Genomic DNA, 27,004 nt, shown 5'->3' with positions numbered 1-27,004 from the left:
CCCACTTTTCTGTGCCATGCCCCTCATTCTTTTTTAACCACACACAGACCCTCAGCGGAGGCATTCAGCTGTTCATTTCCTATGGCCCACCAGAAGAGAAACAATTAAGGCTGTTAAATCTTGGGACAAGAACTTCTCCTAGTGAGACTTCGTAGGAAAGATGGGCACCTATTTTTCCTATATAAGAAGTCTGTCGTAAGGCTTTTTGGTGGCACAGCATAAAACCCAACTGGGTAATAAATTACTCCTTAACCTTTGGTCAGTGGGTAAGGCTGACATTTGGGATTAGGAGAAGCTTCTGGCAGTCTGTGGGCTCCCAACCTTCCTTCTGAGGAAAACGCCTCCACTCTTCTAATAATTCCCTAGAAGCTGAATAAGAGCTTCCTCTTTAGGAAAGAACTCATTTTGAGCAATTATTCTCTCTAGTTTAATTAGTTCTCTCCCTTCTCCCCCAAAGTCTACGTTCTTCTGATAGCTACAAGTTGTGTTTTTTCCATGATTGCATTTATTTATTTGTTAAATTTATTTGCTGCCTACCTCTCCTTACTTTATAGAATGGTGAAAGGCAGTAGTTTTTTTCCCTCTGTTCAATCTGTTGAACCTGTTTTCTCTGTTCAGTCCTGTTCAAACAATGAGTTTGTCAAAAACAGATCATGCCAGACAAATCTTATTCCATTCTTTGACCAGGTAACAAAATTAGTGGACCAGAGGAATGCTGTGGATATAATTTACTTGGACTTCAGTAAAGCATTTGATAAAGTAGACCTCAATCTACTGTTTGATAAGGTAGAAAAATGTGGGTTAGACAGCATCACCACCAGATGGATTCATAGCTGGCTGACCGGCCATACTCAGCATGTGGTCCTCAATGGAACCGCATTGCGGACTGCATGCGGACCTGGCCTGCATCACGGAGACTTGGTTGGGCCAAGAGGGTGGGGTCCCTTTGGTTGACCTTTGCCCACCAGGCTTCCGGGTGCTACACCGGCCTCGAGCTCAAGGTAGGGGTGGGGGTGTGGCGGTGATCATTAGGGAGACCTTATGTCCGCGGGAGACCACCGTTCCTCAGATAGTCGGGTGTGAGTCTCTCTTTGTGAGATTTGGTTCTGGGGCGCAGTTGGGCTTGCTGCTCGTGTACATTTCGCCTAGTCGCGCAGCGGCAGCCCTGCCCGAGCTGCTCGATATCCTCTCGGGGTTGGTGGTTGAGTTCCCCAAACTTATAGTTTTGGGAGACTTCAATCTACCATCCCTGGGAGGCTCATCTGAGCTCGCTCGGGAGTTCATGGCTTCCATGACGGCCATGGACCTGACGCAGGTAATTTCTGAACCAACTCATGAGGGAGGCCACACCCTTGACCTGATTTTTTTATCTGGACGGTGGTTGGATGATCTTGGTGGGGGCTTTCCATTTATTATGCCCCTGTCATGGACCGATCATCACCTCCTGCGGCTGGTCTTCCATTTTGCCACCCCCCGCCGTGGGGGTACGGAGCCAATTAGATGGTACCGCCCCAGACGCCTAATGGATCCTGATAGATTCCAAGCGGCACTGGGGTCCCCACCTGCCTCCATTACTCACAACTCGGCGAATGCCTTAGTGGAAGCCTGGGAAAGGGCAGCCACTGAGGCACTTGACCGGGTTGTACCCTTGCGGCCCCTGACCCGGTGCAGATCCCAGCGAGCTCCATGGTTCTCCGCGGAGCTCCGGGAGATGAAGCGTCGGAAACGGGGCCTAGAGAGCTGCTGGAGGTCCAGCCGATCTGAACCCGACCGATTGCGGTTAAGAACCTACATTAGGTCTTATCTCGCTGTGATGAGGGAGGCGAGGTGTAATTACTTCTCCACCCTCATCGCGTCCGCAGATAATCGCCCGGCCGCCTTGTTTAGGGTGACTCGCTCCCTTCTTAATCAGGAGGTGAGGGAGGATCCCTTGCAGGGTCGTGCCGAGGAGTTTAGTCAACATCTGTCGGATAAAATCGCTCGGATTCGGACCGGTTTGGACTCCAGCTGGGCAGAGTCTGGCGATCAGGACACGGGCGGTCCTGTCAATGTTATCTGGGAGGAGTTTGATTCTGTGACCCCTGATGAAGTGGACAGGATTATGGGGAAGCTGAGTTCCACCACATGTTTATTGGATCCGTGCCCTTCTTGGCTGGTTTATGCAGCTAGGGAGAGGACACGAGGCTGGCTCCAGGCGGTTATATCTGCTTCTTTGAGCGAGGGTTATTTCCCCACCGTCTTGAAGGAGGCGGTGGTGAGACCTCTCCTCAAGAAGCCTGCCTTGGACCCAGCTGTATTGAACAACTTTCGTCCGGTCTCCAACCTTCGCTTTCTTGCAAAGGTTGTTGAGAGTGTGGTGGCGCATCAGCTCCCTCTGGTCCTGGATGAAGCGGATTATCTGGACCCTTACCAATCGGGTTTCAGGCCCGGGCACAGCACGGAGACGGCATTGGTCGCTCTGGTGAATGATCTCTGGAGGGCTCGGGATAGGGGATATTCCTCTGTCCTAGTCCTATTAGACCTCTCGGCGGCTTTCGATACCATCGACCATGGTATCCTGCTGCGGCGTCTCAGGGGACTGGGAGTGGGAGGCACGGTTTTTCAGTGGTTCTCCTCCTATCTCCTGGGACGCTCGCAGTCGGTGTTGGCAGGGGGGCAGAGGTCGACCCCTAGGACTCTCGCTTGTGGAGTTCCTCAGGGGTCGGTCCTCTCGCCTCTCCTGTTCAACATCTATATGAAACCGCTGGGTGAGATCATTCGTGGTTTTGGAGTTGGGTATCATCAATATGCTGATGATACCCAACTTTTTATTTCGACCCCAAACCACCCCAGTGATGCCCTCGCTGTGATGTCCCGTTGCCTGGAGGCGGTTCGGGTCTGGATGGGGAGGAACAGACTTCAACTCAACCCTGACAAGACTGAGTGGCTGTACATTCCGGCTTCCCGGGACACCTGGGATGTTCCATCTCTTTCTATGGGGGGTGAGCTTTTACCCCCTGTGGATAGGGCTCGCAACTTGGGAGTCCTCCTAGATTCACGACTCACTTTGGAGGATCATATAGTGGCCGTGACTAGGGGGGCTTTTGCCCAGGTTCGCCTGGTGCGCCAGTTGCGGCCCTATCTGGACCGGGAGGCCTTATGTACGGTCACTCACGCGCTCGTGACCTCTCGCCTAGACTACTGTAATGCTCTCTACATGGGGCTTCCCTTGAAGACTACTCGGAGGCTCCAACTGGTACAGAATGCGGCCGCGAGAGTTGTCTTGGGAGTTTCCCGGTACTCCCATGTTACACCTTTGCTCCGTGAGCTGCATTGGTTACCAGTTGTCTTCCGGGTAAGGTTCAAGGTTTTGGTTATGATCTTTAAGTCCCTACATGGCATGGGTCCGCGATACCTCGGGGACCACCTGCTGCCGGCGTCGACTCCCCTCCGCCCTGTGCGTGCCCACAGAGAGGGCCTCCTCAGGGTGCCTCCGGTCAAGGAATGTCGACTGGTGGCCCCCAGGGGGAGGGCCTTCTCTGTGGGTGCTCCGGCATTATGGAACCAACTGCCGGTTGAGCTCCGGACGGCATCAGACCTCCGATCCTTCCGTCGCGGGTTGAAGACCCATTTATTTGAACTAGCGGGTCTGGCCTGATGGGGGTATATGGGTTTTTATAGGCTTGTTATTTTTTATCATTTTTGTTTTAACTTGGGCATTGATTTAATTGTTTTTTAATTTTTGTATTGTTATTTATACATGCCCTGTGAACCGCCCTGAGTCCCTTTGGGAGAAGGGCGGTATAGAAATCTCAATAAATTAAAATTAAATTAAATTATCTACATGGAGGGAAGTGTGTAGTGGGGTGCCCCAGGGCTCTGTTCTGGGCCCAGTGCTCTTCAACATCTCAATCAATGATTTGGATGAGGGGACAGATGGTGAACTCATCAAATTTGCAGATGACACTAAGCTGGTAGGTATAGCCAACACTCCAGAAGACAGGCTTAAGATACAGAAGGATCTTGACAGACTTGAACATTGGGTGCTATCTAATAAAATGAAATTTAATGGTGAAAAAAGTAAGGTTCTACATTTAGGCAAGAAAAATCAAATTCACAGGTACAATACTCAATAGTAGTAACTGTGAGAGGGATCTCAGAGTCCTAGTGGACAATCACTTAGATATGAGCCAGCAGTGTGCTGCAGCTGCCAAAAAAGCCAACACAGTGCTGGGCTGCATTAACAGAGGGGTGGAATCAAGATCATGTGAAATATTAATACCACTTTCTAACGCCAAGGTAAGGCCGCACTTGGAATACCGCATCCAGTTTTGGTCACCACGATGTAAAAAAGATGTTGAGACTCTAGAAAGAGTGCAGAGAAGAGCAAGAAAGATGATTAGGGGACTGGAGGCTAAAACATATAAGGAACGGTTGCTGGAATTGGGTATGTCTAGTTTAATGAGGAGAAGGATGGGGGGGGGACATGATAGCAGTGTTCCAATATCTCAGGGGCTGTCACAAAGAAGAGGGAGCCAAGCTATTCTCCAAAGCACCTGAAAGCAGGACAAGAAGCAACATATGGAAACTAATCAAGGAGAGAAGCAACCTAGAACTATGGAGAAATTTCCTAAGAGTTAGAACAAGTAATCAATGGAACAACCTGCCTCCAGAAGTTGTGGGTACTCCAACACTGGAAGTTTTTAAGAAGAGACTGGATAACAATTTGTCTGAAATGGTATAGGGTTTCCCTGCCTGAGCAGGGGGTTGGACTAGATGACCTCCAAGGTCATCTAGGGTGGTATACAAGTTTAAATAATAAATAAATAAATAAATAAACTCTGTTGTTGTTGTTGTTGTTGTTGTTGTTGTTGTTGTTGTTGTTGTTGTTCTTCTTCTTCTTCTTCTTCTTCTTCTTCTTCTTCTTCTTCTTCTTCTTCTTCTTCTTCTTCTTCTTCTCCTCCTCCTCCTCCTCCTCCTCCTCCTCCTCCTCCTCCTCCTCCTCTTCTTCTTCTTCTTCTTCTTCTTCTTCTTCTTATTATTATTATTATTATTATTATTATTATTATTATTATTATTATTATTATTATTAATTTCCCTTTAATTTTTGAGGTGTTCTGTGATTACAAATGACATTATGAAGGGAAAAAGGAAATAGGATAGATGTTCAGATAAAAATAGAGGTGTCAATGCACACATTTCTGAACCATTTTGGGATAAAAAAGATGAATATTTTTACCAACTGCATATCTCTTCCAATTACTTCTTGGACCACCTCTATATTCAAATAAGGGGAGTGCATAATTCATAAGTAAGTTGCAGAAACTTTTTTTGACTTCTGCTATTCATTAAAGCTTTGTAGCATTTTTCAGTCTTCAGTTTGAAAACTAAATGTTGCAGCTGCTTTAAAATTACATTTGTTGTTGTTGTTGTTGTTAGTTGCGAAGTCGTGTCCGACCCATCGCCACCCTATGGACAATGTTCCTCCAGGCCTTCCTGTCCTCTACCATCTTCTGGAGTCCAGTTAAGCTCACGCCTACTGCTTCAGTGACTCCATCCAGCCACCTCATTCTCTGTCGTCCCCTTCTTCTATTGCCCTCAATCTTTCCCAGCATTAGGCTCTTCTCCAGTGAGTCCTTCCTCCTCATTAGGTGGCCAAAGTATTTGAGTTTTAGCTTCAGGATCTGGCCTTCTAAAGAGCAGTCAGGGTTGATCTCCTCTAGGACTGACCGGTTTGATCACCTTGCAGTCCAAGGGACTCGCAGGAGTCTTCTCCAGCACCAGAGTTCAAAGGCCTCAATTCTTTTGCGCTCAGCCTTTCTTATGGTCCAACTTTCACTGCCATACATTGCAACTGGGAAGACCATAGCCTTGACTATACGCACTTTTGTTGGCAGGGTGATGTCTCTGCTTTTTAGTGTGCTGTCTAGATTTGCCATGGCTTTCCTCCCTAGGAGCAAGCGTCTTTTAATTTCTTGACTACAGTCCCCATCTGCAGTGATCTTGGAGCCCAGGAAAATAAAATCTGTCACTACCTCCATTTCTTCCCCATCTATTTGCCAGGAATTAAGAGGGCCGGATGCCATGATCTTAGTTTTCTTAATGTTTATTGTTGTTACATTTATTGTTACTTGAACATAAATACCCTTTTGCAACAATAATTTTCAGGCACAGGCAGAAGTCTGAAAAAATGGCAGGACGTTGCTTTATTGGGCTACAGAGAAGTCTTGGCCATTTCCTCACACCAAGTTCAAAGCGCTTTTTCTGAATTAATTTTGTAAGTGTGTGCACAACCTATATTCTTCCAGGGGTTCCAACCATCATTTGCTTCTTCTTCCCAGCAAGTTTTGTAGCTGGTCCCATGCAAGCCAAATTACCTCTATACGAATTTTTAAAACCTATATGAAACCTGCTATGCTGTATTTTAAAAACTGTAACCTGTTTGAGACCTTGGAAAAAGTTCAGAGAAGAGCAACCAAGATGATCCAAGGTCTAGAGACCAAAACATACGAAGAATGGCTGCAGGACTTGGATTTGGCTAGTCAAAAGAAGAGAAGAAACAGGGGTGACCTGATAGCAGTGTTCCAGTATCTGAGGGGCTGCCACAAAGAAGAGGACTTCAAATTATTCTCCAAAGCACCAGAGGGCAGGACAATAAACAATGGTTGGAAACTGATCAAAGAGGGAAGCAACCTGGAATTAAGGAGAAACTTCCTGACAGTGAGGACAATTAACCAGTGGAACAGCTTGCCTCCAGAAATTGTGGGTGCTCCATCACTGGAGGTTTTTAAGAAGAGACTAGACTAGACAGTCATTTGTCTGATGGTATAGGTTCTCCTGTCTGAGCCGGGGGCTGGACTAGAAGACCTCCAAGGTCCCTTCCAGATTCTATTCTATTCTATTCTATTCTATTCTATTCTATTCTATTCTATTCTATTCTATTCTATTCTATTCTATTCTATTCTATTCTATTCTATTCTATTCTATTCTCATGTGTGTTTCTAACTTTCTGTGTTTGTGTGTGAAATGAAAATAGGCGACCAGGGTGATACAGAACCAAGCAGGGGACTTTATACCTAGGGCAACACATGTGCAGAGTACATAGAAGTTGCACCACCTAAAGCTAGAATTCTCATGGAGTACCACGTACAGAGTTGAAACCTAACTGCCACCTTTTTATAGCTCACTTCCTGGGGCTTTTGATATACAGTGCGTGAGGCTGCCAAGAGAGGAAGAATTTGGACAAGGAAAAACCTCTTACTTTTCCCTGGTGTGAATGGAATAATACAGGAAATAATAATCTTACTAGGTACACATTGCTTTTAAGGCTAGCCAAACCACCAGGAACATACAGATGTGATCCAGATTTAGATGTATGTATGGATAATGTTACTTAGCTGCTCGGGTGCCTGGGAAAGAGGCCCTTGTAGAATAAGGATGGCTGGGGAGAATAAATTCCAAATGTGGTAAAGGAAATTTTCCCACTGTGTCTTTGGCTCCGTTCTGCAACAAGGGAACAGGCTGCAAGGTAGCTGTCTTAGAGAATCCAAGCCATGATCAAACTGGGTTTATGGGTCCACTTGTCAACTGTCCAGATGTTATATGCTCTTTTATACCCAGCCATATTTTGTAGTGTATAGCTTCTAATCTTGCTTCTTCATGCATGTAATGAAATTAATGAAAAGCTGTAGGGTTTTTTTCTCCCCCCCATCAGTTTCCCAGACGTGCGGGCTCTACTTTTTTCTGATCCAGTGAGAGTTGATCCATTGGTTGCAACAGGTTTTGACTAACTGGCTTGTCACCTGAGCCTGACATCCGTGGTTTGAGAAAGAGGGACATGTTCTAAGTCAGGGCTTTTCAACCAGTGGTGCGGGTACCACCTGTGGTACATTGGCACCTGGCAGGTGGTACACAACCATCCTAGAAAAGTGGTAGCGGGGGAGGGGAATGAGCTGAACCAATGGAAGCACCGCACAAGCCTGAGCGAGAGATGGCTGCAGCTGCAGGGCTGTCAGGGCTCAGCGAAAGTGCCAGGATCAATGCTTCTTCGGGGCTGTCAGGGCTCAGGGAAAGTGCCAGGATTAGTGCCAGGATCCAGCTGGAGCTCGAAGCTGATCCTGGTGCTTCTTCTGAGCCCAGGAGAAGCACCAATCATCTGGAATGTTGCAGCATCTCCAGGGTCTTGTGATTTACATTCAGATGCTTGGCAACTGATTCATATTTATGATGGTCACAGTGTCCCAGGGTCATGTGAAGTGACCAAAACCTGCTGCAACCACCCAGCAGATGGGGGGGAATAAAAACCAAACAACCCCCCACCCCTCCCCCACTGCCAATCCTCAACAGAAATGCTCACAACAATGAAAACCTCAGACAGGAGGAAGAATGCTGCTGGGCGGGCAGGCAGGTGTCTTGCTCGGCTATGGCTTGGGGGCACTTTTTTCAGTGCCATTGTCACTTCGAACAGTCACTAAGCGAACTGTTGTAAGTCGAGGACTACCTGCACTTCATCACTTTTTTCTTTTCTTTTTTGGTCATCAAGTTTTTGACACCTTGCTAGGCGACCAGTGGTACTTGGATGTTGCCATATCCTAAAAGTGGTACAATGGGTGGAAAGGTTGAAAAGCCCTGTTCTAAGTCACCCAGTTGGCTCTCATACCTAAGGGGGGGGGACTAGAACTCACTCTCTCTTGCTTTCCAGCCTTGTACCCTAACCACCAGCTCAAACTCAGGTTTAATTAATTCAATTAGCGTTTGTCCTTAGCTACTGTCAAAAGATATTTTCTATGCCCTGCGCCTTTATAGACCAGCAATGTACACTTTGGCGCGACTGCTCTCAGCACAGAGGACCGTCATTGGAGCCTGTTGTAATTAGTCTGGGGCGAGTATTTACGCAAACCACAATAACAACAGCAAATCTTTATTAGAGTCATAGACCAGCAGCAAACCAGAGTAAATTGCAATAACCATCATTAAATGAACTGTGGGAAGAATCCAGAGAAAGAAATATTAAAAAAGGCAGAATATATTTCCCCAAAGGAATAAAGGAGAAGATCTAAAAAAGACAAAAAAACAGTCCCCAGAAACCAGCCCCAGCCTCTCTCCCCCATGCAGAAACTAGGCAGAGGCCAGCTTTTAGAAATCCAGATGTAATAATTCATTCAGGGAGGTTGGAGCCAGAAGCTATTAGGAAGACAAAAACGCCTAACATCTATATACCCCCACCCAAATTCTAAGGACAGGAGGCATAATAGGATTAACCCACCAATACCAAAAGGGCACACTCAGACTCAGGTCAAAGTACATGACACAGGAAATACAAAACCTCAAACAGGAACAGGAAACAACCTCAAGAGCCCCAGAAGGTATAAAAACCCACCACTCCTTGCTACATGTGCCCAGTTTTTCCCAGAGCAATGCTTTTGTCTGGCTCTGCTCTTCAATAAACTGCAATCTTCTTTCTAAAGCAGTCTCCATTTTGTTTATTCCCAGCTTGGACTGACCCTGATGAAGGTTTTTCTTTTAACAGAACTGTGCAAACTTCATCAGGCCCTTGGCAAATTGTCCTTCTGGGATGATATACAGGTTTCTGACAAAATTCCCACAAATTATTTCCCCTACGGTAACAACCCCTTGTGGGGCAGTTTGAAGTGGCTTCTGGATTATCGGCAAGAAGGACGAGGGAGACGCGTCTTCGTTCAACAGGTTTATTTAGTCAGCCCGGACGAAACAGAACGGAGAAAACATGCCTTATATAGGTAGCTGTCCAACGGGGCAGCAAATAAGTAGAGGGCGTTTTTCCCGCCAAGGAACAGGGCCAATGGGTCAGCTTGTAGGTCGGAATCTCCCTAGTGATAGTGCGAGCGTGTTAGCTAGGGAGGGAATCCCGTCAGCTGGTTTTGGCGGGCGGTCGGAGCTTTGACAGCTTAGCCGCCGGTACTGCGCATGTGTTACTTTTGACAGCTGTCAGTGCGGCCGCGTAATGCGGCCTATGACAGCTGTCATTATAGTTTGAAATATATTGCACCCCTTTCCCCCCCCCCCTTGAACTGAACAAGTAACTTGAATTAACTTCTAACTGGTGTTGGAACTTGTTGGCGAACTTCCGGCCCATTCAAAATCCGACAAGTATGCTGGCGGCCTCTTCTGTCGAGTGGATCTGCGAGGTGAAGGTTTTTCTATTGTTGCGGGGGCTTCCTCGGGGGTGATAGGAGGGAGATCGGCAGGTGCAGGGATATCCTCTGGGTGAATGGTGCTGGGGGGTGCGGGGGTTTCCGCCGCTGTTTCTGGCGTGGAGGTGTTGGGGGGTGACCTGGATCGGAGCTGATCTGCATGTCTCCGTAGTGTGAGTCCCCCGCCAACATTAATGGTGTAAGACAAAGGGCCGGTTTGTTCGATAACTACCCCTTGGGTCCATTTATCCCTTCCCCCATAATTTCGGGCCCAGACATTTTGTCCCTGCGTGAATGTTTTGTGTGGCAGGCTGTTTGTGTTTTCTGCCGCTGGCCTGTCTGGGTGCAGTCTGTCAAGGCGGGTCACCAGCCGGCGACCCCATCTTAGTTCTGCTGGAGATTTCCCGGTGGTGGAGATGGGGGTGGTGTGGTGTGCGAGGAGGAAGCGGGCGAGGCAACGGTGCCAGTTTCCGACGACCAATCTGCGCAGAGAGTCTTTAGTGGTCTTCACCATGACCTCTGCGAGGCCATTACTGGACGGGTGGAACGGGGCCGATGTTGCGTGCCTAATACAGTTCCTCCTCGTGAAGATCTGGAAATCACGGGAGGTAAATTGAGGTCCATTGTCAGTAATTATTACGTCTGGAAGACCATGGGTTGCAAAAACTCCCCTTAAAGCTTGAATGGTGGCACTTGAGGTGGTGCTTGAAACCGGGAGAACCTCCAGCCATTTAGAGTAGCTATCTACAATAATCAAAAAGGTTTGGCCCTGGAATGGTCCGGCAAAATCGAGGTGTATGCGGGACCAGGGGTTGGATGTGACTTCCCACTTGTGAACTGGGGCGTGGGGTGGGGCGGGTCTGGTTTGCTGGCAGAGATAGCAGCCGGCTACGTGCTGCTCGATGTCCTTGTCTAAGGATGGCCACCAAACATAACTGCGTGCCAGAGCCTTCATTTTAGAGATGCCCGGGTGGCCCTCATGGAGTGTTTGTAGAACCTTGGTTCTGTGGCATGATGGGACTATCACTCTGCATCCCCAGAGGATGCAGCCTAAGTGGGTGGAAAGCTCGTGGCGTTTCGTAAAATAAGGTTGGATGATGGGGCAGGGGCAGGATGATTGCCATCCTGATGTGACCCATGAGAGTACCCTGCTGAGAGTGGGGTCCCTGCTTGTGGCATGTGCGATGTCGGTTGCTGTTACTGGGCATTCTGACAGTTCTTGTATGGCCAGGACATGGCCGGCTGGGGCTGGGTCAGGGTCTATTTGAGGCAGCGGGAGCCTGCTGAGGCCGTCAGCGTGGGACATTTCCTTTCCGGGTTTGTAGACTAATTTATAGGAATAAGCGGATAGAAATGTAGTCCAGCGAAGCATTCGCGGGGACAAAATTTGCGGGGTTTGGCGGTCCCATGTGAATATACCTAGGAGGGGTTTGTGATCCGTATAGATTGTAAAAGGTCTGCCATAAAGGTAATCATGGAATTTTTTAATTCCAGCTACTATGGCCAGGGCTTCTTTATCTATTTGCGCATAGTTGCGCTCGGGTTTTGAAAGGGTCCTAGAGTAATAAGCAATTGGGGCTTGCGAGCCATCGTTAAGGGAGTGGCTGAGGACCGCCCCAATGCCATAAGGTGAGGCATCGCAGGCGATGCATAAAGGTTTAGTTTCGTTGTAATGCGATATGGTTGTATCGCTAGAGAGTAATCGTTTTAGCTGTTTAAAACTGTCGTTTTGAACTGAGGTCCACTGCCAGGGGGCTCCTTTATCTAAAAGCCTGTGGAGTGGCTCCGCTATGGTGGCTTTTCCGGGCAAAAAGGAGTGGTAAAAGTTTAGGAGCCCTAGGAATGCCTGGAGTTCCGTTTTATTTTTTGGGGGGGGGTGCGGCTTGGATTGCTTGAATTTTTGCATTGGTGGGGTGAATGCCCTTGCTGTCTATTCTGTATCCCAGAAAATCTGTGGAGGGAAATCCTATTGAGCATTTTTCCCGTTTTAGTTTTAACCCAGCTGCCCTGCTAGTGAGTGGGTGGAGTCGCCCGCGATGAGAACGTCATCAAAATACGGGCAGACTCCGGGGATGCCTTTGAGGGTTCGTTCCATGACTTCCTGGAATATTCCAGGTGCCACGGAGATGCCGAATTGGAGGCGGTTCACTTTGAACGCCCCCCTGTGTGTCACTATGGTTTGGGCATCTGCTGTTTCCCTGGTTACTGGGAGTTGGAGGAAGGCATGTGCTAAGTCCAATTTGGCAAAAATAGAGCCGGAGCCTATTTCTGAGAGGACATCCCTTACTGATGGGACTGGGTATGCATGGGGATTGAGTGCGCGGTTCAGGGTCGCCTTATAGTCCGCGCATATTCTCACGTCTCCATTGGGTTTGACAGGTGTCACGATGGGGGTTTCCCAAGTTCCGCTGTCAGTGGGTTCTAGGACTCCTAATTTGAGTAAGCGGTCTAGCTCTCTGTCTATTTTTTGTTTTAGGGCGAAAGGGACTTTTCTAGCTTTTATCCTAATTGGTCCTATCTCCGGTTTGAATTTGAGGTCGATGGGGGCTCCGTTGTATTTACCCAACGAGCCATCAAAAACATCTGCAAAATTTTTGCAGATATTTTCTAAGGAATTGGTGTGAATACGGTTTGTCCCTTCGAGGCGAATGCCTAATGCCTCGAACCAGTCTAATCCGATGAGGTTGGTTCTGGGTTGTTTTGTTATTTGGGCTGTTAAGTGTCCTGAGAATTTTTTAAAATCGACCTTCAGGGTGGCCTGTCCCTTTAAGTCTATTTGTGCCCCTTGAAAATCTGCCAGTATAACCCTGGAGGGTTGGATGGGGATGCGGTGATTGGTTTTGCTAGCTATTTTCTGGAGGGTGTCCCCTGACAGGATGGAAACGGAGGATCCTGAGTCGACCTCCATTTCACAGGGGATTCCCTGGATTTTGACCCATGCTCTCACTTTGGCTCGGGGGATGTTGTTCGCGGGTGATTTAGTTAGGGAAAATACGGACCCTACAACCCCCATGGGAGGGCGGGGAGGGGCAGTCCTACCTGCGGGGATCTCGTCAAGATCGTGGAGGGTCTCCCGGTTTAGGCTGCGACAAGCTGATCGGATGTGGCCGGTCTTGCCACAGCCGTGGCACTTCGCGTTCCTAAACCTGCAGGTAGCTCTGGCATGGCTTCCGCCACAGCTTGCACACTTCGCCCTGATGTTGGTCTGCATTTTCTTCGTGTTGGGGGCTGTTTGTCGGTCTTGGTTGCGGTTCTTTTCCCGGCCGGCGACCATCCGGTTGAAACGGGAGAGGATTGCATCGACCCCGGATTCGGCCTCCGGCGGCCCTTGATCGAGCTCCCTGGCTTGATGGACGGAGGTGCCTGAGTTTTCGCCGAACATCTCGGTTTCGTCGCGGTGGCTGTCCTCGTACGCCATAATCTCCAGTGTGAGCTCTGCGAGGTCCATTGTGGGCCTTGCCACAAGCTTCCTCTGCAGACGCACGTTCTGGAGACCGGCGATAACCTGATCGCGAATTCGGTCCTCCAGGTCGGGAAAATGGCACTTGCGGGCGGCGTGCCTGACGGCTGCGATGAAGGCGGTGGAGGTTTCACCTGGCTGCTGCTTCCGTCGAGCGAAATAGAGTCGCCAATACAGCTCTGACGGCCTTGGCATGAAGTGTTTGCTGAGGCGGTCTGTGAGCTCGGCATACGGTATGGTGGCGACTGGGTCCGGGCTGCAAAGGCCAACAGCGATGTCATATACCGCTGGCCCGCTAAGGCATAGGAGCGCGGCGGCCTTGTGGCGGTCCTCCGTGATTTTATTCACGAGGAGGTACCCCTCGACCTGGCCCCAATGCGACTCCCATCCTTCGGGGTGCCGGACGTCGAACTCCCTCACGTGTCCTAGGTTTGCCATGCCGGGTCCGCGGTACTTAGGGCACCAGGATGGTTGGCTTGTCCGGTCGGTGACTTAGCTAGTGACTTCAGCGATTGACCGGACAGCAACGCTCCAGGGCCCCGTGACTTCAGCTAGTACCGGGATCCCACCTTCGTCGCCAGGTGGATTATCGGCAAGAAGGACGAGGGAGACGCGTCTTCGTTCAACAGGTTTATTTAGTCAGCCCGGACGAAACAGAACGGAGAAAACATGCCTTATATAGGTAGCTGTCCAACGGGGCAGCAAATCAGTAGAGGGCGTTTTTCCCGCCAAGGAACAGGGCCAATGGGTCAGCTTGTAGGTCAGAATCTCCCTAGTGATAGTGCGAGCGTGTTAGCTAGGGAGGGAATCCCGTCAGCTGGTTTTGGCGGGCGGTCGGAGCTTTGACAGCTTAGCCGCCGGTACTGCGCATGTGTTACTTTTGACAGCTGTCAGTGCGGCCGCGTAATGCGGCCTATGACAGCTGTCATTATAGTTTGAAATATATTGCACCCTCATTGTAGGTCACGGATATGTATGTATGTCTCTTTAGTGCAGGCTGCTAGTAAAAGAACAAATAACTACATAGTATTACTGGAAGGAGCCACAGGTAGGCAGCATGGAAAAAAGGGAAGATGATTGTCACAGAAGAGCGATCATAACGAGGCACATATTCAATTCAATTCAATTTATTCAATTTATATACCGCCCTTCTCCCGTAGGACTCAGGGCGGTTCACAAGGTTTTTAAAAACAATACAACAATTACAAAACTTAAAATCAATTAAAAAGATTATATAGACCTTGCAATAAAACCCCAGTTAAAATACAGTTAAAATCCCAATTAATATTCTCAGACCAGGCCAGAGAGCTCAAAGAGCCAGGTCATATCATATTTGTGCTGTAAAAATGAGAATGACCACAAGATGATAGCAAATACTTACCTTTTCTACACCCGTTTGCTCCCACCTAGTGTTCATCTGAGGTTCTCCAGCTCAGATATGGTGTGACATGCCTAAAGCACAACACTATATAGAGCCTGGCTCTCTAGAGCAGGGCTTTTCAACTTTTTCACCCACTGTTCCACTTTTAGGATATGGGAACATTCGAGTACCACCAGTCGCCTAGCAAGGTGTCAAAAACTTGATGACCAAAAAAAAAGAAGGAAAAAAGTGATGAAGTACAGGTAGTCCTCGACTTACAAAAGTTCGCTTAGTGACTGTTTGAAGTTACAATGGCACTGAAAAAAGTACCCCCCAAGCCACAGCCGATCCTGGTGCTTCCACTGAGCCCTGACAGCCCCGAAGAAGCACTGATCCTGGTGCTTCCGCTGAACCCTGACAGCCCTGCAGCTCCAGCCGTCTCTCGTTCAGGCTTGTGCGGAGCTTCCACCGGTTCAGCTCATTCCCCTCCCCTGCTACCACTTTTCTAGGATGGTCGCGTACCACCTGCCAGGTGCCAATGTACCACAGGTGGTACCTGTACCACTGGTTGAAAAGCCCTGCTCTAGAGCTTGGAAGGGGCAGACAATAATGTAACCCATAGCTATTCCTAACATCCATCAGCTTCCTAGGCTTGCCTCACTTAATTTTGTAAAAAAAAAGAATATTTAGGAAGCTCATAAAATAAAGCACCAACCTCAAGCATTGCCTGCATCCCTATCATGTCTCAGTACCTTCTTGAAAATCAAATAGTGGGTACTCTTTTTTGTTTGCCTGATGATGTTTTGTAGCTGGCCAAACCACCACAATAATCAGGAGGATGCTCATAATAAGCTCCCAAATATCAAATGTGTCCTTTGGCAGAAAACAACAACAACCCTGTGGGTGGTCACCAAAAGGAAGGGGGGGGGGGCGGCTCTGGCACTTCCTGAAAGCTTCCATCTTTTAATAAAATGGGTTGATTCCAGAAAAGGTGCTATTAAACTCCTACTTTTTTTTGCCCCCAGAGAAGGATCTCCTCCTATCATGACCAAGTGAATCAGCTGCTGCCCATCCTGATTTGATTGGCACCTTGTAGGAATACCCCTCAGCAGACAAACTGATGTGGGAAAATTGTTCTGCTCCAGCATGCAAGTCGCAGCCCAGCCTCCCATCGGAGGAGCCGTGTAAGGACATTATTCAGAGGAGTACACTACAGCAACTATAAACAGAACAGCTGCACAACATTATCCATAGTCAACCAATAAAAGGATACCTGTGCCATTTTATCAAGTAGTGTTGACCACTCAACCCACCACAGCCAGTGGTGAGATTCAAATGTGTGAACAACCAGTTCTCTGTGTGGATGCCACTTCCAGAAGTCCATTCTGGGCCTGGGCGACAAAAAATTAGCTACCGGTTCTGCTGAACTGATGTGAACCGGCCAAATCCCACCACTGACCACAGTACAATCCACACAAGCTATGAAAAGGATAATACTGTCATACATCAAATATGTCTAAGAAACAATCAGCACACTATTACAGCCACACGACCTCGATGTAGTACACAAACCAACTAAAGCCCTCCAAAACATCCCTTAAGTAAAGCAAAAGACCCAGCAGCCCAAGAAGAAAAACTCAGAGTCCTCCGCAACATAGAGTGTAAAGACTCTAACAGCCACTATGTAGGACAGACAGGCAGAAGACGAGCAGTGAAGGTCCACCTACACCGACTAGTAGAGTCAGAAGATAGGATATAAAGTCCTTAACCCAGGGGTAGGCAACCTCGGCTCTTTTATGACTCATGGACTTCAGCTCCCAGAATTTCTGAGTCACCTGACTCAGGAATTCTGGGAGTTGAAGTCCATGAGTCATAAAAGAGCCGAGGTTGCCTACCCCTGCCTTAACCTCACAACATGTGGACAGAGTCAGCCATAATTTCACCTGGGAAATGGTGAGCACTCTACAGCAGGGGTCTGCAACCTTGACAACTTTAAGACTTGTGGACTTCAGCTCCCAGAATTCCTCAACCACCTGCAAATGTCTTAATGAAATAAGAGATTCGGAGGGTTGTGCAATAGCAGATAATAACAATAACAATAATAATAGAGTTGGTAGGGACCCTGGAGGTCTTCTAGTCCAGGGATCCTCAACCTTGGCAACTTTAAGTCTTGTGGACTTCAACTCCCACAATTCCTCATCCAGCATAGTCTTAAAGTTGTCAAGCTTGCAGACCCTTGCTCTAGACCAAGCTAAATGCCCAAGAGGTATGGAATTCCTAGAAGTCTGGCACTCAGACAAATCAGCGGTCAAGTTTACACACCAGAAGAGACAATAAAAACTATCCAAAATACCTGCAACAAGCAATCAACACCAGGCCAACACTCAAGCAGTAAACAACAGCCTAATGAAAGTACCGCCAATGAGAAAAATGACATCTACACCGGCTCTGACAGGAGAAGTGACTGTATATAAACAAAGAGTAACCTCACTCCTTTCCAGCACAGAAGATGTTACCTTGTGGCAGTGGTGGGATTCAAATATGTGAACAACCAGTTTTCTGGGTGGATGCCACTTCCGGAAGTCCATTCTGGGTCTGGGCAACAAAAAAATTACTACCGGTTCTGCCAAACTGGCACGACCCAGCTGAATCCCACCACTGCCTTGTGGATAGCAAACCATCTGCAAGATAGCAAGAAAAAGTAAGAAAACCAACCAGCTCAGAGAGCACCAAGGACCTCACAGTTCCAGCCTGAGTTTCTCTTCCATAGGTACTCTGTAGCCTTGCCTGCGTGGCTATCTTGAAGACGGTAATAAAAATATAGACAAAAAAAGAATGGTTTACTGATGCGTCTTTCACAAACAGCACACAAACCTGTCCAGAACTCTTCTCATTCAGACTCCAAGCAGAACCAGATGTTTGGCAGAGGTTCACTATTGTTATTTATATTACATTAGCGCCTATAGGACTCCCAATCAATAAGCTACGTTGTCTGGCGCAGGGTGCTGATTTAATTAAAAGGCTTCCCAACTTCTTTAAGTTTGTAAAAAAAAACAACGAAAAACTTTACGGTACAAGTCCACAGCTATTGTAGACTCTCCTTGTAACAACCCAACAGTGAGGGGTTTTCAAAGACGTGGCTTTTGTACTTTATAGACTGTCATCTGGAACTTTGGAGAAACCCAAAGGTGCCCAGACGAGCCCACACGTAAAGATGTGGCTTAAAACAAATACAATTCGCGTGTTTGGAACGACAAAGACCAGTTGCAAAATGTAATGTAAATGTCAGAACAGACAGGGCAGATCCCGGACATCCCACAAGACATTAAAAACTCTCATGGAGTTGCAACCTTCATTTATTTTACTTAGGTTTAAATTTGTGTGCGTGTGCGGAGACAATGAGTTAGAAAGAACAATCAAGATGTGGGCTGCAACTATGTGGTGTGGTAATTGCTATCTGGTTTTTTTTTAAAAAAACAAAACAAAGCCTCCTGCAGATGCCATCCTTCAAAACTCGATCTTCCCAGGCTGGCGGAAACAGGGAATCTGAGGGGAAAGCGAAGCAGGAAGACAAGAAAATATATGAACTGAGAGGAATTTTTAAATCAAAGGACCAGCCGCAGTTTCAGGTTCTGGGTGAGCCCAGTCTACTGTAGCTTGTTGTTGTTAGTTTGGAAGTCGTGATGAAAGAGAAGCCTGGATAAAAGAAATTTTGTGGATTTTAGCCTTATTTCAGTTTTCTGTTTGACTTTTTAATGACTAAAGTTTTATGTTATTTATAATGGATTTCGTTTTTTGTGGTTTTATTTGGCTGGCTATGGCTTTTGTGATCTTCAGGAAAGGAGTACGATAGAGACTGTGCAATAAACAACCCAACAAGTCTTTTTCATGACACAGAACGTTCTTAAACGTCTCTGAAATGTGCACAAAACAATCTTTTCCGTAAACCCCATGCCAGAACTTTGAGGGAAGATTGCTTACAAGAGATCAAACAGAATAGAGGTACAGTAGATGCAGAAACTCTGCTTGCTGGCTGAATCTTTCACTATAGATCTGGAGCCAATACGTTTCTATAAGTGCAAAGGAAGAGCCAGATTGGAGCTAAGGAGCACATCTGCTTAATAATTCAGTCCTATACAGAAATAAATGCATCTTCATTTTTTGCAACCCACATAAGTGATTAAACACAGCTACTGTAAGGATGGCTTTGCAACCTACCTGGTGTTTCCTTTATATTATTTGTTGTGGGTAAGCAGTTTCCAACTGTTATTTGTAATTCTCATTACAAAAATCCTGTATATAGGACTGAAGATGTTTATCTTTTTGTTGTTAGCTGCGAAGTCGTGTCTGACCCATCGCGACCCTATGGACAATGTTCCTCCAGGCCTTCCTGTCCTCTACCATCTTCTGGAGTCCATTTAGGCTCACGCCTGCTGCTTCAGTGGCTCCATCCAGCCACCTCATTCTCTGTCGTCCCCTTCTTCTCTTGCCCTCAATCTTCCCCAGCATTAGGCCCTTTTCCAGTGAGTCCATTAGGTTCCAGTATAGCTATGGAGGTTAAAAGCCCCTTCCCTCCGATCCTGAAGATTGATGGAGTTACATTAAAAAAAAAGTGATCCTACTAATTCTGTTGTTTTGAATTTTGGAACAAAACGTCTCCTTTTAGGCCCAAGCAGTTTCTGAGAGTTCTCCCATCCTTTTTGGCTAGACACGTAACCCAACTGCAGCAAACGAGATCAGATTTGCCTCTGGAAACATCTACGTCAACTGGACCTTACACTTTATCCCTCCATCCTACATGCAAATTTGCCTCCTCCAAAACCGCGAGTTAGAAACTGACTCCAGGTAGGTTTAAAATTCTGCCTGGCTGAAGAAGCAATGAACATTTTGGAGCAAGCCAATATTTGCATGTCAATGAGAGCTTGTGCTAAATGTACGACAGCTGTTGCTTTGGAACAGCTCATGCAAAGCCTATTTCCAGTTATCAAGGCCAACTTCTAAGGTTCAAAGCAAAGTTCAACAGCAAAGGGCGCTTGTGCACTCTCTGGCACCAGAAACAGCCGTATAATTAGTACTGAGGCAACATCTCCATCTTTGTCATGCAGCTCCTGTACATTTTGTTGACCGCTTTAATATTGTGCAGCAGGTTAGTGCCGAAAGGAAGTCAACAGTGCTAGAATTTGGTGAACATGAAGAAAATACAAAAGAAGAGGGAGACTTACCATTGAGCCAGCGAGAATCGTGCTGTTCGGTCCGGATCGGGTGATGGTGCCCCAGAGTGCGGAAAATGGCAAAATCTCTCCCCATAAAGTCTGCGGCTGTTCCTGAATACAGCTCACCATCTGTAACATTTCATGGAATTACACCAAGTCAGACTCAGCGAAGGAGCAAGACTCCCGTGACGGTTTCTTAAGACAGATCGGTAAGGGCTTCTCTAGCGGAGACATTATATCTTCCACCGAAAACTTGAGCCAGCGAGGAACACTGCACCAGTTTGGAGATGGAGAAAAGGATTCTGCCATGTCCCAGCTTTACATACAAATACTCCAATTTATAGAGCAAAGTATACATATTTATATTAGCGCAGCGAGCAAATGCATTTGCTCCTCTTAGTCTCCTCCCACAAAGCAGAAAGAGAACAAACTGGAACCGCAGTAAACGTGCTTTTCCCAAGCAGCCTTGTTTGGGTTTTGGAGTTTTTGTGGAGCATTAAAGAGGGATAAAGTAGGGTAAGGTGTGTGTGTGTGTGTGTGTGTGTGTGTGTGTGTGTGTCTGTGTGTGTCTGTGTGTTTGTGTGCATCTGCTTTCACAACATAAATTGTGAAGTGAAGTGAATCGACTGCCTATTGAAGCCCGGGTATTCTGTTTTTCATGCTCATAATGAATGACCCAGATGGAATTTTATATGATTTGGTTGAACCAACAAGCACCTTATTAACTCCAAGAGAATTTTACCCGCTGGCATGGCTACCATGTCTGAGCAAACTGCTTTACTTCTGACAGGTTCAAAACTTGATGTTCAGACAGTCTGCAAAATCCCAGAAGTCAGGAGAGGAGAAGTCACGATAACACAATACGAAGAACAAGGAGATCAAAGGCAACTGGAGGACTTACTGCCAGAAGAGGGGATAACCAAAACCAAGGGAAAGTTTTGCATTTAACTCCCAATTCATCATTTTTTTGTCTCATCTGCCACTTTATATTTTCAAAAGGAGAGGCCATCGCTTCACTGTAGCCCCTTATTATGTGCGGTGCTCCAGCAAATCCCTCTGATGCCTCTTTTAGCCTTTATTTAACTTTGCCTCCATTTGCTTGTCAGCCTCTCTCAAGAGATTTGGAATAAATCAATATAAATCAAGGGAAAGTCAAGAAGACTGCTTTTATTTCACAGTTGTCAAAAGTGGGGGAAAGGTCACTGGTGTGTGCGTGTGCATGTGTGTAAAAAAACAACAACAGCTATATTACAAAATCCTGGGCTGTTTCATTTGCTCTACTGGCATCTGCCTATGTATCTTTGGCAGCATCTGAGCAGGATTTTCAAGGGCTCCTTGAGCATGGAATGGGACAACTCATTCGGTCCCTTCCTTTGCATCCTGTCTTTAAAGATTCTATTCCACCATTTCTTTGATATTAATGTGACTCCTGTCCCGCAGTGGCAAATTGATTGCAGCGAGTTGGCTATGGTTGGCGAGTTAGCCGTGGTGAGGGATGGGGTGGGGAGTTTGAAGGAGTTGGCCCTGTCCTTTGTGGACAGCAATCTCTTGCTTCCCAGAGAATTCATAGGAAGATGGCCTCACTGCGGTCTCTCAATTATTCCTTGATTGTTTCCGTCAGTAAGAGCAACTGGCACACATTTAGCTACAGTAGTGGCCAAAATTGTGGAAACCTTTTGGGAAAAGTACGTTTTTGAGGTTTGATGGCTAATAGCACCACTTTTGTTATGGAGTAGTACCATAAAATTATATATCAATGATAAAAGATAATTTAATCAAGAATGTAATGCAGGGGTGTCAAACTCAATTTCATTGAGGGCCACATCAGCATTGCGGTTGCCCTCAGGGGGCCGGGTGAGTATGGCCAGGGTGGGCGTGGCCTACTGGCTGGGCGTGGCTAGAGTGCGTATGGCCTACTGGGTGGGCATGGCCAGCTCTACATCGTTTGCATGAAGGGTGCCTATAGGGGCCTGGGCAGCAGTGGGACAGATCTGAGGGTCTCTGGCAGAAGGAGGGTCTCTGGGCCAGGGCCAAGGCAGTGGGGGCCGTTCCCTCACTGTTTCCAGGATGGCTTCGCGGGCCGCATGAAACCACTTCACGGGCCGGATCCGGCCCCCGGGCCTTGTGTTTGACATGTCTGATGTAATGCAACAAAGTTTCTTCAATTATCTGTGCTGTATTCTGTGAAAAGTTATAGCCAAATAACCAGAAAAAGGAAGCACGACTTGCTTAGGTTGATATCAGGTAGCTTTCCTTCATCTGATTGTAGCCAATGAGCACGAGTGTTTAGAGAGCCAATCGGGTGTTGGCTTGTTTTGGCAGTGAGCCAATCAGATCACAGCAGGATTCAGTTATTGATGTCACGTATTAAAGCTGAGAGGAGGACATTTGTCAGTGTGTTATGTGATGGCTATCAAGTTGGTTGGGTTTTTTGTGTTCTTTCATTTAGTGAGCTTGTAAAATGTAATAAAATTAAAGTAATGGTGCAAAGAGTTGACTGGTCAACCAGAAAGCAATGTAAAATAGTATTATTAAGTTATATAAAGAAATTAGAAGAAAAATGGGTGGAAACTTAACCAAAGGTGGCATTTCTACTGTATACTTTTCCCAAAAGGTTTCCACGATTTTGGCCACTACTGCATATGGAAGACAGGAAAAGAGGGTGATCTGAGGCAGCCTTCCACATCGTGGGTGCCAATTTCCAGATGTGAGGACTTCAACTCCCAGAATTCTTAACAATGGTCATGCAAGCTGGGGAATTCTGGGAACCCAGTTGACTGGAGACACATGGATTAGGAAGCCTTGTGTCTCCAGTCTTCATCTTCTTCTCTTTTTTTGTAGTTTTATGACTCAAAAGTGCCAAATGGTCCGCGACTCAGCCAAGATTCCAACTGGATCATTACTATGGATCTTTGTTTCCAATAATCCGAATGAATGGCTGGAAATAAATAAAAAGCAGCCCACATTCTGCCCTAAAGCTCCTAAAGCCACATTAATGAGCAAAGAGTTTCAACATTGTATATAGTCTTGGCGAATTCTGGATGGCGTTTCCTATAGATCCTGCCCCTGTGGCTGGATCAGAGAATTTTTAAGGTTTTATTGGAAAATGCAAACGTAGGCATTGGCATGCAAACAGTAGCTGTGCCTTCCACAGTCCATTAATAATAAATGACAACTAAAAAAGGGCCTCAGAGCTATTTATTTTTCATCCCAAACTGGCATTTTTATAGCATGGATGAAATTAATGAAAATCAGTTGCAAGTGCACCGAGTAACAGATATTTTGAATTTTTAAAAAAAGGAATACAACTGCACTAATTATAGCACATTTTTTTAAAAAACGTCTGCTCATTATATATTTTTAAAAGACTGCAGGGAACAAATCAGTAATTGCTTTCACGTGAATTTAAAAGCAAATAAACCTCTGCTGAAGCCTGTCCAGCTGTTCCCAGAGACAGGTTGTGCAAGACACACAGACTTAGCCAAAGGGAGGCATTGATAATTCAAACTATGATTCTAATTAACTTCAAAAATGTTTCCCCAAATTGCTAGCTGGCAAATTCTGGGACTTGAAATCCACAGATCTTCAGGTTGCCAAGGGTTGAGGAACGCTGCCTGTGAGGCAAGTTATTTGTTAAGATTCATCATCACTGTCTCTTTCTCATAACTTTTTTTAAAAAGAGGAAAATATTTCTAGGTTTGTTTTTTTTTAATCAAAGCAAAAGGCCAGCCAACAACACTACCATATTGGTGTAAGTGCAGATGAAAAAAAGGCACATGAAAAGCTAAACACTGTTTATTTTACATGGCAAGATGCCATAATGGGCTTTGTGCTGATTTTGCCATCCTACCTTTTGTTCAAAGTCAATCTCGCCCAAGAAACACCGCCACAAATGTTTGCTGCTCCAGGCACTCAATTATACACCTGTCTTTTAAGGACTTTCCCCCCTCCTATCCAAAGTGCAAGTTACTGCAAAGTGAACGGCTGTATTTTAAAAAGTGCCCTCTGGGTAGTTCCCACTAATCATTTAAGTTTCCAAATGAAGGCAACTTACTCTGCGCTCCCTGAGTGTCGTTTTTTAAAAGCATGAAGGATTTGTTAAAACACAGAATTATTTCCTTTTCTTAAGTGCTACAGGAGAAAAACAATCCTGAAATACTTTTTTCATCTTTCAAACAACATCTGGAGGATAGATATTTAAACTTTCTTCCTGATGCTTAAAGAACATCAAACTATTAAGCATTTCTGAATTTCCTGTGCTTTCATGGTAACATCTTACTGGCTGGCACCAGGCACTCTCTTCAAATTTTAGTTTTATAGCTTCCAGACCACACCCGGCGTTTTCAGTGTGGATACAGTCAAGATCCTTACAAAGAGAAACGGGGGGAAAAAAGAACCAAGAGAGAAATCGAAAGAGGTTTAAGGGCTTAGATCAGGGGTGTCAAACTCAATTTCATTGAGGGCCGCATCAGCATTGCGGTTGCCCTCAAGGGGCCGGGTGGGTGTGGCCAGGGTGGGCATAGCCTACTGGGTGGGCGTGGCTAGAGTGCATATGGCCTACTGGGTGGGCGTGGCCAGCTCTACATCGTTCGCATCAAGGGTGCCTATGGGGGCCTGGGCAGGAGTGGGACAGATCTGAGGGTCTCTGGCAGAAGGAGGGTCTCTGGACCAGGGCCAAGGCAGTGGGGGCCGTTCCCTCACTGTTTCCAGGATGGCTTCGCGGGCCACATGAAACCACTTCGCGGGCTGGATCCGGCCCCCGGGCCTTGTGTTTGACATGTCTGGCTTAGATCAACCTGAAAGGCAACTTTCTGATTGCCGTTGTGGATTACAGGTAGCCCTTGACATATGACAACAATTTCCATTGTTTAAGTGATGCAATCATAAAGCATAACCACATAATTTAGCATCATTTAGTGACGTCAATTCCTGCAATCTTGGTTGCTATTGTCAAATGAATCAATTGGTTATTAGGCAAGGTCTCCAGAATGACTTGCCTGCAGAAGTTATGGCCGATCCAATACTAGAGGTTTTTAAGAAGACGTTGGACAAGGAATTGAAATGGCATAGGGCAGGGGTCAGCAACCTGAAACAGTGAAAGAGCCACTCGGAACCGGTTCCCTCACAAAAGGAAAAACTGGGAGCCGCAAAAAATGTGTGCGCATGTGCGTACATGTGCGCATGCACAGAACAGGGTTTGACTGAAGAGTGGAGCCAAGGCAAGATATGCACCTACCCTGCATATTTGAATTGATTGGTTGAACTTTTTTAGTCCCATTTTTTTTTTTTGGACTGCACATGGCAGAGGACCGGAAGCCACAGGAGACAGCTGAAAGAGCCGCATGCAGCTCCGGAGCCGCGGGTTGCAGACCTGTGGCATAGGGTTTCCTACTTGAGCAGGGGGTTGGACTAGAAGACCTCCAAGGTCCCTTCCAACTCTGTTATTCTGAGGCAATGGCCTACCAGCTCCAAAGATAGTGGGAGACAAGCAGGAAGTTCCAAGTCCCAGGTGTTTTGCAAGCAAGCTGGCAAGGAGGTGAGGAGCTGCTGATGGGTGGCGACTGTTGTCTTAGCAACGACAATTACCAATCCAGTTCAAGGTATAAGACTTTCTGAAGGCTCCCATCCAAGTACCCACCAGTTCTGATCCTGCTTAGCATTTCAAGATCAGCCAACTTTGGAGAGGGGCTGCCACACACGTGGGTTTAAAAGAATACTGCTATAATTAACTCAACTGAAGCTCTAGGCTGGGAATTAGTACAGTGAAGTTGAGCTTCCAAACCCAAACATCCTTTTTCTGATTGAAATGATAAGTTTAATTCTCCCTGTTACTGCCAGGTTGGAGGCAACTATGACGGAGCCAAGGAGGGTGTGAAGTAGCTGGTAGTTATGCATGATTTTCTCCTGTAAATTAACTTACTTTGTCATGGAAAGAGGAAGCCTGGAACTTTGGGAAAAGAGCATTGACTTATTTGGAGTGGGAGATATATGAACCCCCCCACACAAAAAACCCCGATTCTCCATTTCTCGTATTGAGAGCAATTCAAGAAATACAAAATTGATTTGGGGGGGCATATTTAGAATGCACTAGGATTGTATTTGTAAACACTGCACTGCCTAAAAGGGTCTTTGGGAGGTCCAAAGTTCTGCAGGTTTGCAGGTCACCCACCTGTTCAAACAGAGGATAACATCTGCACCCTTGTTATAAGAAATGCACGCTCATCTGCAGAAACAACCAATTGCTATGATTGTGCATGTTTTAACTGGCAGCACCAGGCAGCTGAGGAGCACAGCAGCCCAGGCTTTAAGTCCAGGAAAGAGACTATTCTTAGGACCCTGCATACGTTTCTCCACTGTCCTTGCCATTTTTATCCAATTCTATCAAAAGCCACTTGAGTATGGATGTAGCCTCTAGGCACCAATTTATTCCCCAATATATGCATGCAACATAAAGGAAGTTACTTCTTCTCTTTAACCCAACCTCAGATCTTGATGGGGCTGCAAATGATCTGGTTTGTCTTCGGATCTTGGGGATAAATCAAACTCATTTGTCCTGTGACCAAATCTGAAATTTTGAATCAGATCAGAGCTGATTTGCCCTGGGCCCAATCATCCGAAGAAGCAGAGGCAGAGGTTTTGGTTGATGTGTATGTGTGTGTGTGTTTCAAAACTACTTTATACTACATACCTATTAAAAGAGAAGCTGTCAGAAGTTTGGGGTCATAAGGACTTTTTCCTCTGCCATTTTCAAAATGTGAATCTTCCAGCTTGAAAATGTTGTCCTGTTGAGAAGAAGGGAGAGGCAAATAATCGAGCTTAG

The 27,004-nt window shown here is 46.5% G+C and overlaps 1 protein-coding gene across 1 annotated transcript in view; it reads right to left on the bottom strand.

The window, feature by feature from the left end:
* The window catches only part of SEMA3A (semaphorin 3A), a gene marked incomplete at both ends in the record, with an annotated part of 192,521 nt that overhangs the window by 41,603 nt on the left and 123,914 nt on the right, over nucleotides 1-27,004 (bottom strand). The window contains 2 exons of the mRNA XM_081331002.1: nucleotides 20,194-20,313; nucleotides 26,873-26,966. Coding sequence (XP_081187128.1) covers nucleotides 20,194-20,313; nucleotides 26,873-26,966 — 214 coding nt within the window. The remainder of the gene's footprint in view (nucleotides 1-20,193; nucleotides 20,314-26,872; nucleotides 26,967-27,004) is intronic.

This window comes from Vipera berus, assembly GCF_964194415.1.
Source record: "Vipera berus genome assembly, chromosome: 6".
In the NCBI taxonomy this organism is placed as follows: domain Eukaryota; kingdom Metazoa; phylum Chordata; class Lepidosauria; order Squamata; family Viperidae; genus Vipera; species Vipera berus.
The sequence above is the reverse complement of the archived record's forward strand: the minus strand, read 5'-3'. Positions and strand labels throughout refer to the sequence as shown.